The sequence below is a fragment of the Rhinoraja longicauda genome, chromosome 6 (assembly GCF_053455715.1).
Source record: "Rhinoraja longicauda isolate Sanriku21f chromosome 6, sRhiLon1.1, whole genome shotgun sequence".
Classification (NCBI taxonomy): domain Eukaryota; kingdom Metazoa; phylum Chordata; class Chondrichthyes; order Rajiformes; family Arhynchobatidae; genus Rhinoraja; species Rhinoraja longicauda.
In genome coordinates this window covers 15,182,925-15,196,015 of record NC_135958.1, presented here as the reverse complement: position 1 = coordinate 15,196,015, position 13,091 = coordinate 15,182,925, and the positions used below count along the sequence as shown (strand labels likewise).

Genomic DNA, 13,091 nt, shown 5'->3' with positions numbered 1-13,091 from the left:
ATGCATCCCGATAAAATGCTTTCTACGGTGCATCTGTAGGAGTTGGTGAGAGTTGTTGGTAACATGCCGAACTTCCAAAGCTTTCTTAGGAAGGAGAGACGTTGCTGTGCTTTCTTGGCAATTGCTTTGATATGGGTGGTCCAGGACAAGGTGCTGGTGATATTTACTGCTAGGAACTAAAAGCTTTCAACCAACTCTACTTCGGCAACATCAATGCAGAACGGGCTATGTGTATCGCTTCACTTCCTGAAGTCGATCACTATCTCCTTTGGCTTGCTGACATTGAGAGAAAGGTTGTTGTCTTGCACCTGACCCTTGGTTCTCCAGTATTTCTGGGATGTTAACCTTGTTATTTCTTCCTTCAACGCAACCACAAAGTATATATTTACTTTGGAGACACGAGAAACTGCAGACACTGGAATCTTGAGTAAAACACAAAGTCTGAGAGGAACTCAGCAGGACAGGAGGCATCTGAAGAGGGAATGGACATTCAATGTTTTGGGTTAAGACCTTCGTCAGTATGAAAGATCCCAACCTAAAACATCATTTATCATTTGCCACCATAGTTGCTGCCGAATCCGCTGAGTTCCTTCCTCAGACTTACAAAGTGTCTCAACCCAAAATGTCGCCTGCCCATTCCCTCCACAGAAGTTCCTCCAGAACTTTATGTTTTGCGATATGTTTACTTCCCCTGCTATTTTCATTGTAAATTCTCCTCTGTCTATACAATGGTGTTCATGCGAACAGTGAATTTCATTATACCCTGGTGTATATGACAAGAAACTAATCTGAATCTGGATTACACTCATTAATCATTTCCTTTTTTTACATATCCATGGCAGTGTTTATGTTTTTTTAGGACTTTGCACTCTTTTTTTCCTTTTCTTTATCAATTTCCAAGCTATCCTTTGCTGAATTCTGGTGTGGAAATGGTGTGAAAGAGACGTATATGGAGATCAACCACTTATACAGTTCCGTGTAAATCCAGGGTAAATCTGGTTGCTCAGGTCACCAGCCGAACCCTCCCTATCCTGGGTCGCTGTTCGCCGCAGAACGGCCATCAAGAGGTGGGAAGTAGGGGGCGGGGATAGAATGAAATGTATGACGCAAGGCATTGACGTCAACGTGTTGACGTCATCCCGCCGCACGTTATAAAAGTGCGCAGAGGCTGCGGCGGCCACAACAAGATGGCGGCGTGTGGACGTGGGAGCCTTGTGTTGGCGGCGGCTGATGGCCGGCAATGGCTGCGGGCCTTGCATTGTATGCTGGCAGCGACGATGGGGCTTACTTTTCTATGCTCGTGTCTCTGCATTGCGGAAGCACAGGATATCCCGGTTCGTCTTCAGGACTCGAAGAAGGTGGAGGGCCCTGACCTGTCTCACGTTCAGGTTCAGCAGCAGCAGCAGCAGCAGCAGCAACAGCAACAACAGCAGCAGCAGCAACAGCAGCAGCAACAACAACAGCAACAACAGCAACAGCAGCAACAGCCACCGCAGGGCCAGGGGCAACCTCCGATTCCCCCGTTCCAAGTGCAGGGCCGTCCTGTGTTCCAGCCCCCGCGGAAGAACATCTGGCGGATTTCGGAAGACCTAGCGTGTCGCGAAGATGTGCTCCGAGTCTGCCCTAAACATACCTGGCAGAACAATTTCGCAGTGCTCGAATGCTTGCAAGACTTGCGAGAGGTAAGCAGCTGCCGCGGGCTTGACTGGGCAAGTGAGGGCAGTTGCATTTCAGGAGTACCGCATCTGGGGCTTGTTGCTGGTGGCGTGCACTGGCTGCTGGTCCACGTCCATGTGTGGGGGAGTGGCGTGCCTGCCAGACGGGGAGATCCGACTGGCTGACGGGCCCTACTCCTTTGTGGGGAATGAAGTTTCAGGTTGATGGTTATTCGCTGGTGCGAGTTGGCAACGAAACATTCCGTACGGGGCAGATGGCATCGAAACATTGAGTGTTGATTGTATTGCCGTATATTGTGGAGCTTGTCAATTACTGGCCACTTTTAAATGAAATGATATGTCCTTATTTGACTGTTAACTGTCCTTAACTTCCCAAGGTCTATAATTTTAAGTAGCCACGTGTAACTAGAGATGCATTCATTCAGCTCAACCTATCTTCTGTAGATATCAATGGCAATGGTCTTGTGTAAACATGTTGTCAGAAGAGAATGATTTGTTTTGAAATAGTTTCACTTGGATATTTCAGATATTAGGCTCGGGTTTATTGAGTTCCCGACGTAGTATACGCATCCTGAAATGTCACTATTTATCTAGAATCACACCTTATGTAAATTCAGAACAGCAGATGCTTTTATTTAACTGTGTTGTACTCTCCAGGGAATAGGTGACTTCAAAACTAATTCTTTAACTTTTTTCCAGAAATCCTCTTCACTGCAACTCCTGTTTATTTTTCAAAACATCTAGTTATGATATTTAGAAGTGTTAAACTAATGTGGCAATTTGAATTATGTTTTGATTAAGGGTGTGATAACTTGAACTGCAAGAAAGTTAGCTGCTATTTAGGCGAAGCTCTTGTCATGGATTGAGATTTTAAAAAAATTGCTATGAGTTACTCCAACATTTTCTGTCTACCTTCAACTAGCAACTGCAGTTCTTTCCCACCTAAAAATCTTTATTACACCTTTTAACATCTATCATTTCTCTCATAAAATGTCTCAATACAACATGTAATAGCAACCACAGTTGGAGTACCTACCCCAACTGCATCAATGGTGCTGAAATGGCGATGGTCAAGAGCTTCAAGTTCTGATGTTACAGCCATGAAAGCACACCTACTTCCTCAGAAGGGTAAGGAAATTCAGCATCTCTCCAATAACTCTTACACATTTATAGAAAAAAGAAGGAATGGGTGACATTTCGGGTCGAGACCTATTCCTTCTCTCCAGAGATGCTGCCTGTCCTGCTGAGTTACTCCAGCATTTTGTGTCTACCTTCTAATAAAGATTTATTGTCTGTACTTAAATAGAAGGGATTGGATAGAATTTCATTTTAATTGATAATGCAGTGACTATCCCAGATAATTGCCAGCATTTTTTCTGTTCCAACCACGTCGTCAAGTGTCGCTTGCAAGCCTCTAATAATAATCTTACTGAATTGTGCACATAGGTATCTATGGTGTTTCACATTCTCGTTGAGCTGTTGGAGGAATATGTCAAAAGAATAGGTCTGTGTTAGGTAGTAGGGCTTAGTCAAAATCTGCTTGAATTTTAGGCTAACATTCAGTTGGTTTCTCCAATTACCTACATGCACTGGTGCAGATTGACCCATGTGTTGCTGCATCCCAAATATTTGCATGTGATTCAATAGCTTTGTTTTGGTGTGCATATTCCATCTCAATTCTGAATAAATAAAACGGATATTATAGCTACTGGGCTTAGCTATTCTGCTGTGTTGTGAATAAAAATGTAATTACTTGTCAAAAAGGTCATCGTTGATCTTGTGCACTATAACTTGGGGAGAGATCTGATGAATTTGCTGCTGGGGTTTGTTGAAACTTTTTTGCTCTGCCGGCCATATGGTTTTTATTTTGGGTTCAAAGCATGGAGGTCTGTTGATCCTGGGATTGAGGACCATATGAGTTAGATATAAAGTGAATGAAGGTTGGAAGTAGAGGCATTCCTCATATATCCCATTTCAGATAGTCCTGGTGACTGGATGGTCTGACGTTTTTTTTGTCATGGGTATAAAATGTTCAGAGATATGGATTCCTGAAATTATATCCCACGTTACATGTCCTAAAGTTCACTTCTGAAGTTGGTTTTGATATTGAATCTGAAGTTACATTCTTAAGATTGCATGGGGGTGGGGTTGACCAATTTGTTCAGATTTCACAAATCTCAGTTGAAGTTCTTGACTCTTATGGTAAACATTCTACTTGGTCCACGCGAGTCTAATTGAGGAACTAGTTACCAATAGACTACTGTCACTAGTCCCTCCATCAGACTGTTACGAACAGACTAGTTATAAGCTAGAGGAACTAGTTACTAACAGATTAGTTACTAACAGACGTGGCGGAGGTGATCTCCAGGGAGTCACACCCCCGCATGGTCGTTACTGATGCATGCTAAATTGAACCATAGACACAATTGAAAGCTTTCTTCTCACCTAAACAAAGCTTGTGATTTGTCAAACCTGGTAATTTGATATTCCAGCAGGTCACTCGGACCATTAACAGAGTCTTGACGAACCTCGATCAATTTTCTAATGGTTTCTGACCTATATTTTCTTCCTTTAACTGCACACAGTGTGGAACTATGTAGACAGGATTGCTGATTCATGTTGTAGACACATTTGTGTAATTGGTTCCACATAATGTTGACTGCTTGCATTTGTTAAGCAAAGTGAACACGTTTTTCATTGCAGATCGCCTGTATCTGTGAACTGAGCAGTAATCTTTTGTAAGTGAAACCTGCCACGTGGTTATTTAGTCGATCTTGAGTACGAGATTTGCTTTTTTAGCAAAATCTAGTCTGCAAGGGCAGGGGACACAAGAAGGTATATCAGAGTTCTGATGTTTTCATAATTATTTTCGTTATTCATAGTAAAATATTTCTGTTATCTATATTTTTCCTCGTATCTCTTGCCTCTTTGGCTGTCTTTTCCGGGCTTGCTTGGGCTCACTTGCATTGGCTTGCATCTATTAACTTTTCCCAATTAGCTGTGACTGCATTATACTTTGATTTGGAGGCAGCTTCATGGTGGTTGCTGTCTTCTACATGATATCTTCACATGAAGTTTGATGTATATTTTGCATCCTTTAACCTAGGTGTATTTTGTGGATGAATTTTCATTTCAATTTACCGATGTGCACGTCCTAAGTTTTGTGTAAATACAGATTTGGTCTCGGCTTTCATTGTGTAGGACTAGTGGAGTGATTCTTATCAGGATGAACAACAAGCGTAAAGTGATCAGGCATTCTAAACGTAGAGCAGTCAAAATCATTCTAATAGATATCTAATAGAGGAGAATAATTTCTGTCCTTTCGAAAGAGTATCATAGCTGCTAAATTGCTGCTCTGATTTTTGTAGCGTAATAAATACAAAGCCTACCTTTCACTTTCTGGTCTTCTGTATTTATTATTTTCAATTTGTTCTCTTTGTGAGTGTATGTTTAATAATTTTTTTTGTATTGCTCGTTTGCATCCCTCTTCTTTCTGTCATCTCCTTCATCCAAATTTGTGTGGCTAATTTTTTTTAAAGTAGCTCCTTTCCCGTTATAGGTTGTACAATTTGAATTTCGCTTTTTAACGTTTTTTTAAATTTGATTTCTTTAGTTACATTTACTTTGTCATCTCTCTACTACCGGCTGTTTTGAGGATGTTAATGGAATTTTACTCAAATGATCATTATGTTGTGCGAGTCCAAATGAATGAACAGTGCCAGTCTTATTCAACTGGTCTGGGGCAGTAGATGCAGAGTCTGTTACGTAGGCAGTTATGCAGGTTTGCTATTTCCTCTTCCTCGACATCAGTATTCTCAATACCAGAATCCTAGGTTGTTTGGTGAAGACTAGTAATGCAAGGCAAAGTTTTGAGATGTTTTGTGTAGCCATTTCACGTGCAAAAATAAGAGACTGTTGATTTATAAAATAACTGATGATTGACCATTTGAAAGGAAACCTTGCTTCTGTAACATTATTTTATCGTATGGATTAATTCGATTCATGAATATAAGGTAATGAATTTTCGGATGTGAAATATTTGCCTGTTTCCCATCTTTGGTTTAAGATTTCTGGTTTAAGATTTTCAATTGCTATCTAATCCTGAATATTCATAGCACATCAGTGACACAACTCGTATTCGCATTATTGAATATGGTGGCTGTTGTTTTTGAACTATACTGCTAGGTATTTCCTCAGATTAACTAAAAGTACATCAGAAATTTTTGTTTTGATCATTTATTCCCCAGTTATGCTGATTTAACCAGCAAAATTTGTGGAAGTAAAAGTCAATGTTGTACTCTTGTGCTCTTTTTTAGCATTATGTCACTGTTCGAGATTAATTTTTCCATATTTCTTCCATTTTTGTTAATGGGTTCATGCTTTCATGACTATTGCCTGCTGGGTTTGATATCATTTATTATGAAGTGTTTCAAGAAACTGGTCATGGCACACACATCGAGTTCAGGCTCCCACGAAGCCTAGTTTCACTAATTCACCGACTATCGAACCAGTCTTTCTTATTCACTGTCCAACCAAACTCATCTCCAAATTCCAGGACCTAGGACTCAGCACCTCCCTCTGCAATTGTATTGTTCCTGACCTGCAGGCTGCAATCAATAATGATAGCTAACAACTTTTCCGTGATAATTCACAACATTGGTGTTGTGTAAGGCTGCATGCTTAGCCCCTTATTATCTTCCTTGTACACTCTCAAACTGTGCGGCCAAATTCTACTCCCAACTCCATCTACAGGCTAGCACATGATACCATACTAATGGGCCGGATCTCAAACAATGATGCAACAGTATACAAGGAGAATATAGAGAGCTTAGTGGCATGGAGTTAGGACAGCAACCTCTCATTCAATGTCAGCAAAACGAAGAAGCTGGAGATCGACTTAAGAAAGTGCGGTTGAGTACATTCCTTTGTCTGATCAATGGTGCCAAGGCAGAGGGAGTAGTGTGATTCAAGTTCCTAGATGTAATCACACCAATTTGTTTTGGTCCAACCACATTGACAATATGGTCAGGAGGGCACACCGACCGACACCCCACTTCCTCAGAAGGTTCAGGAAATTCTGCATCTCCCAAAGACTCTTTATCAACTTTTACAGATGCACAATAGAAAGTATTGTATCCAGGTGTGTCACATCTTGCTATGGCAACAACTTTGCCCAAGGCAGCAATAAATTGCAGAGTTGTGACCAGCCTGATATAATTAAGCCTAATATAATTAAGGACCCCCACCACACCTGAGTCATACCTGTTCCCTGGCCTTCGGGCAGAAAATACAAAAAGATCAAAGCAAAGGTATCACAAAATGCTGGAGTAACTCAGCGGGTAAGGCAGCATCTCAGGAGAGAAGGAATGGGTGACGTTTCGGGTCGAGACCCTTCTTCAGACTCGACCCAAAACATCACCCATTCCTTCTCTCCTGAGATGCTGCCTGACCCGCTGAGTTACTCCAGCATTTTGTGATACCTTTGCTTTGATCTTTTTGTATTTTCTGCCCGAAGGCCAGGGAACAGGTATGACTCAGGTGTGGTGGGGGTCCTTAATTATATTAGGCTTAATTATATCAGGCTGGTCACAACTCTGCAATTTGTGATACTCCAGCTTTTTGTGATACCTTCGATTTGTACCAGCATCTGCAGTTATTTTCCTACAAAAGATCAAAGCATGTGCCACCAGAATCAAAAACCAATTTTTTCCTGCTGTTATTCTCTTAAATGGCCCTATCACTCATTAAGATGAATTCTTAATCTCCCACCCTACTTTGTTGCGACCCTTCCGCTTTTTTATCTGCATTTTTTCTGCAGCTGCAACACTATGTTCTACAGTATGATTATTGGAATAAAGAGTAGGAAAATAACTGCAGATGCTGGTACAAATCAAAGGTATCACAAAATGCTGGAGTAACTCAGCAGGTCAGGCAGCATCTCAGGAAAGAAGGAATGGGTGACGTTTCGGGTCGAGACCCTTCAGTCTAAAGAAGGGTCTGAACCCGAAACGTCACCCATTCCTTCTCTCCTGAGATGCTGCCTGACCTGCTGAGTTACTCCAGCATTTTATGATACCTTCGATTGGTATAAAGAGTAATGAGTTGAGAATTGGGAGATTGAGAAATCAGTCAGAATGACTGGAAAAAAAATCGATCATAAAGGAGAAAATTAGAGTAAATTATTGTTTTTTAAATGTGAGCTTTTACGAGTATGTAAAACTGTGACAAACATAAATTTAGGTCTCATGAAGTAGTTGTCATCAGGAAAAATAGCTGAAAATGTTTAATTTATCTACACAATGAGGATCAAGGAATTAGTAGACCAAAAATGCTGGAGTAACTCAGCGGGTCAGGCAGCATCTCGGGAGGGAAGGGATGGGTGATGTTTTTTCCTCTACACATCAAGGAATTAGTCATCAGTACTAGTCAAGGGAAGGTACTGGAACAATGAGTGGAGCTAGCTGGCCAGTATTCAAGGATACTAAAACAGATGGCTTGAGAGATGAACATTAGATACTTTACGAGTGATCTTATAAATTCCCCAGATTCTGAAACTGTCTGAATAGATTAGAAGTCAAGTCAACTTTATTTGTCACTTACATATACAAGATGTGCAGTGAAATGAAAGTGGCAACACCTGCGGATTGTGCTAAAACTACAAAACAGAATAGAATTTTTTTTTTAACACAAAAAATAAATTACAGTAAATTAAATGAGTCCCTGGTGATATGAGAGTTAACAGTCCTGATGGCCTGTGGGAAGAAACTCCGTCTCATACTCTCTGTTCTCACAGCATGACAGCGGAGGCGTTTGCCTGACCGTAGCAGCTGGAACAATCCGTTGCTGGGGTGGCAGGGGTCCCCCATAATGTTGCTGGGTCTGGATCTGCACCTCCTGATGTATAGGTCCTGCAACGGGGCGAGTTTAGTTCCCGTAGTGCGTTCAGCCGAACGCACTACTCTCCGCAGAGCCTTCCTGTCCTGGGCAGAGCTATTCTCAAACCAGATTGTGATATTTCCGGACAAGATGCTTTCTACAGCCCCAGAGTAGAAGCACTGAAGGATCCTCAGAGAGACTCTGAATTTCCTCAACTGTCTGAGGTGGTAAAGACGCTGCCGTGCCTTACTCACCAGTGTGGCAATGTGTGTTGTCCATGTCAGATCCTCTGTGATGTGGACTCCCAGGTATTTAAAGCTGCTCACCCTATCCGCAGTAATCCCATTTATCTCCAGTGGCGTGTACGTCCTTGAATGTTGAGCCCTTCTAAAGTCTACAATCAGTTCCTTAGTTTTTGTGACATTCAAGAGGAGGCTGTTGTCTTGACACCAGAGTGCCAGATCAGCTACCTCCTCCCAGTAGGCCAGATAGGTTAACTGCTATTTGAGAACGATAGAGTGAAAACAAGAAACATTTATCTTGATGTTCGTTGCTGAAATGGAAATCATACTGATAGGAAGTCTTTTAACAGTGTAATAGGAGATAGTTAAGGAGGAATCAGTGGTATATTTCAGGATTTTGCAAAAGAACACTCGATAATGGACCACATGAAAGATCATGGAGAATAAGAACAGGTAATATTTGCACGAAACATTTACTTTTTGGTATATCATGCTGTTACTAGTGGGAAACCACAAAGTTCTACGTTCAGCTATTTATAATCGATTAATAATTAAGACCATAGTTTACTCAGGTTTGCAAGTACTGTACTACAAAGCTGGATGATAATGTGAGCAGTGGGAAGTTGTTCTGCAAAGCGAAATAATAATGGCCAGGAATATCGTGGAGATAATTTTTGGATTTTAGCAACTGTTCTTGAGAATGCTGGTGCATGAATCATAGAATGTTAACTTGCAGCTGCAGCAATAGATCAGGAAGGCATTTATGGTATTTTGTTGAGGCTCATAATTTAAGAGTATGGAAGTCTTGCCTTTGATGAAAAAACACCCAGAGATGGTGCATGTTTTAGCCTCCACCTAAAGAATGATTTGTTTCTGCTGGATGAAATGGAGTGCAAATATATAAATATTCCAGGTTCTGAAAGTAATCAACTGGGCAGATATTGGAGATATTCTTGATAAAATGTCCGAGAACTACCGAACTTGATCTTAATGTGGATCAACTATTAGGGCTGAGAAAATAAATTTATTTAGCAGGAGCTTGCAAATCTTTGAAATTTCCATCTGAGAACTGAGATGAGAAAAAACTTTTTCAGTCAGAGAGTTGTGAATCTGTGGAATTCTCTGCCTCAGAAGGCAGTGGAGGCCAATTCTCTGAATGCATTCAAGAGAGAGCTAGATAGAGCTCTTAAGGATAGCGGAGTCAGGGGGTATGGGGAGAAGGCAGGAACGGGGTACTGATTGAGAATGATCAGCCATGATCACATTGAATGGCGGTGCTGGCTCGAAGGGCCGAATGGCCTCCTCCTGTGTCTATTGTCTGCACTGAGCTGTAGTTGCCAAGTACAAATCCTTAGGTTGAAAGACTGTTTTTGATACAAAGTGAATCTGAGAATATGATCACCTAGCATCCAAATTTACTTGGATCAATCATGATCTCAACTTTGGAGCAAATTCATGGGACCAGAATTTCTATCTAAACATGTACTTAGCATCTTGGTATTGTTGTATAACAGTTTAACAATTCCAATGGTTCTATTTAGAATTTTGTGGCATCTGCATAAAATAAAGGGAAAAAATCTTGGGCGTTGCTTCTCCTCTCATCTGAAGGGAATTTAATGTTTAGTGGTCAGCCTGGGTCATAAACAATGATTAAGGGGGCTTCAGGTCATCTGGATTAATGCTCGAGTATTGATAGGTGTCTGTCCAAGCACTTTAATGTGAGGCTCAGCAAGCTTTCCAGTATTCTTTCTCAACCAATAGCACCAAAATCTGTTTGACAAAAACCAGATTAGCAATTACCAATGTAACCGCAACATAATTCAATGTGTGATGTAGGTTGTTTTATTTAACCTCGGTATTTAACCTGTTTTTCTTATTGTGTTGTATAACACTATGTCATGGTCCGCATAGTAGTAATATTTGGATAGTTCTTTGCTCATGGCATGGTCACGTTTATTTGGATGTTTTTCTCCTTTTGGCAGATGGTTTTCTTTGGTAAATTGGTGCAGTTATTCAAGAGAGCTGGTTGTTATGTCATGGGTGCAGAATTGGGCCATTCGGTCCATCAAGTCAACTCTGCCATTCAATCATGGCTGATCTATCTTCCCTCTCAACCTCATTCTCCTGCCTTCTCTCCGTCCCCATCCTTACTAATCAAGAACCCACCATTCTCTGTTTTAAATTAGGTCTGCAGGAAATATTGTACAGGCCAGACTGATCTAATAGAGAAGGGAACTGAACCAGTGTTAGAGATGGATAACCTGGCTAGATCTTCCAGCCTGTGCTCATACAAAAATAGTGATTCAGTAGAAACTGTTGAATTCTATGTCCACAAAACTGCAATGTTTTCAGATTGATTTGTTAAAGATCATCTGTAAAAAATATAGTCATAACTGTTCTACTACAACAGCAATTCTACTACTGGTATGGCCTCCTCCAAGTCCTCTTGCAATGAAGGCCAATGTACCATTTACCTTCCTAATTATGTAACATATCTATGTTCATTTTTAATTTGAGCATCAGCTTTTTAACAAAAGCCTACATTTTTGTATCAGATAACGTGCTGATTTGGAGAGCTTCACACAGCCACAAGACTTACTCTAACTAGAGATTTCTGGCAGCATGTCTGGAGAGGAGGAATGAGCAACTTCTTCCTATTAGCATGCACAATTAATACATGGAAACGAGATGATGTTAATATGCAATATTTTACATTTGAAAGTATAAAAACCATAAACATGTATGATAATCATGTTCTTTAACCCAAGGCTGACTTAATACGGACACTCCCAATAATTTCAAATAGTATTGACATAGAAATAAAACTTAAATGCCCAAGTCTCTGATTGTAAGGGACCTACATTTGTCTTCACTAATCTTTTCCTTTTTACATATCAAAAGAAGCTGAGTCAGTTTTTATGTTCCCCGCAAGAGTTCTTTCATGCTCTTTCTTAGCCCCCCCCTCTTAATTAACCCCTTTGTCCTCCTCTGAGTTCTAAATTTCCCCCAGTCCTCCGGTTTGCTGCCCTCTCAGTGATTAAATTCAGTTATGACATTGGGTGAAAGCTTGCTACTCTAATTATTAACATTAAAAAAACTAAATGCTCAGAGGGGGAGGGGGGAATAGGGTTCACTCAGTGACGACACCCTCTCCCCTTCCCTGTCCCCCCTCTACGAGGAATGGGGCCCAACGGGTCCACTTGGTCTAGTATATATATATATATCATATTACTAAAACTCTGTCCGTGTGTATGTGTGTTTGTGCAAAGCATAAATTTTATATTTTGCACAGCCAAAGCGGTACACCATACCGCCACCATTTTTGCACCACTTTACTCACCATTATCCTGGGCATAATATGTAACAACTCTCATTCAAATTGAACCTACATTTTTAAAGCTAGAGAGATTTTAAAGTTAATAAATTCACTTTCTAACCTATTTCCTGAAACTCCTCAGCGTATGACGTCACAATGCTCTACGTTCCACTTCATTTGCTCCACACTCGCCAAAACAAGATGGCCGCCGGCAGCGCTGCCACCCGCCCATGCTCAGTCGTTCCCTCTCCCCTCGCCTGGCCCTGGCCTCAGTCCCTCCCTCTCTCCTCTCCCGGCCTCAGTCGTTCCCTCGCCTCTCGCCCGGCCTCAGTCGTTCCCTCGCCCCTCTCACCTCGCTTCTCGCCCTGGGGGGAGGAGTGGGGGTGGGGGGAGGGGGTTGGGGGGAACAGTGGGGATTGGGGGGGGGGGGAAGAGGGACAGGAGAGAGTGGGGGAGGGGAGGGAGGTGGGGGTCAGGAGAGGGGGATGGGGAATAGGGGTGGGGAGGGGGGAATGGGGTGGAGGCAGGGGAGGGATGTGGGGGTGGGGTAGGGGGATGGAGTGGGTCAGTGGGGGGAGGAGGGGAGGATAAGGGGGGTTGAGGGTGCTACACCAATATAGGAGAGGCTTTGAGTCCAGGGCTCACTCAGTGACGACACCCTCTCCCCTTCCCTGTTCCCCCTCTATGAGGAATGGGCCCAACGGGTCCACTTGGTCTATTCTGTATTACAAATAGCACTATTTTGAAAAAAAATGTGTTTAGTGGGACAAGAGTAACTGCATCAGTTGAACAGTTCCCCAAATAGGACATCAGTTCATATTTGAAGACTCTACATTTCCCTTTATTTGAACACTTGTAATTGTAGATTTTGAAGTCTAGCAACTTAATGATAAAGTGGACCCTGCATCTCTATATTTAACTTTTGTTTTACACTGAAACTTTGCAATACACAGTATTGACAGAAAGAATGCAATATGCCAT

General features: G+C 41.7%; 1 protein-coding gene across 1 annotated transcript in view; it reads left to right on the top strand.

Moving 5' to 3' along the window:
• Positions 1-1,172: 1,172 nt before the first annotated feature.
• Positions 1,173-13,091, top strand: part of LOC144594262 (Golgi apparatus protein 1-like) — an 81,621-nt gene continuing 69,702 nt past the window's right edge. Inside the window, exon 1 of the mRNA XM_078400526.1 lies at positions 1,173-1,682. Within this exon, the coding sequence (XP_078256652.1) occupies positions 1,188-1,682 (495 nt within the window). The 5' untranslated portion in view covers positions 1,173-1,187. The remainder of the gene's footprint in view (positions 1,683-13,091) is intronic.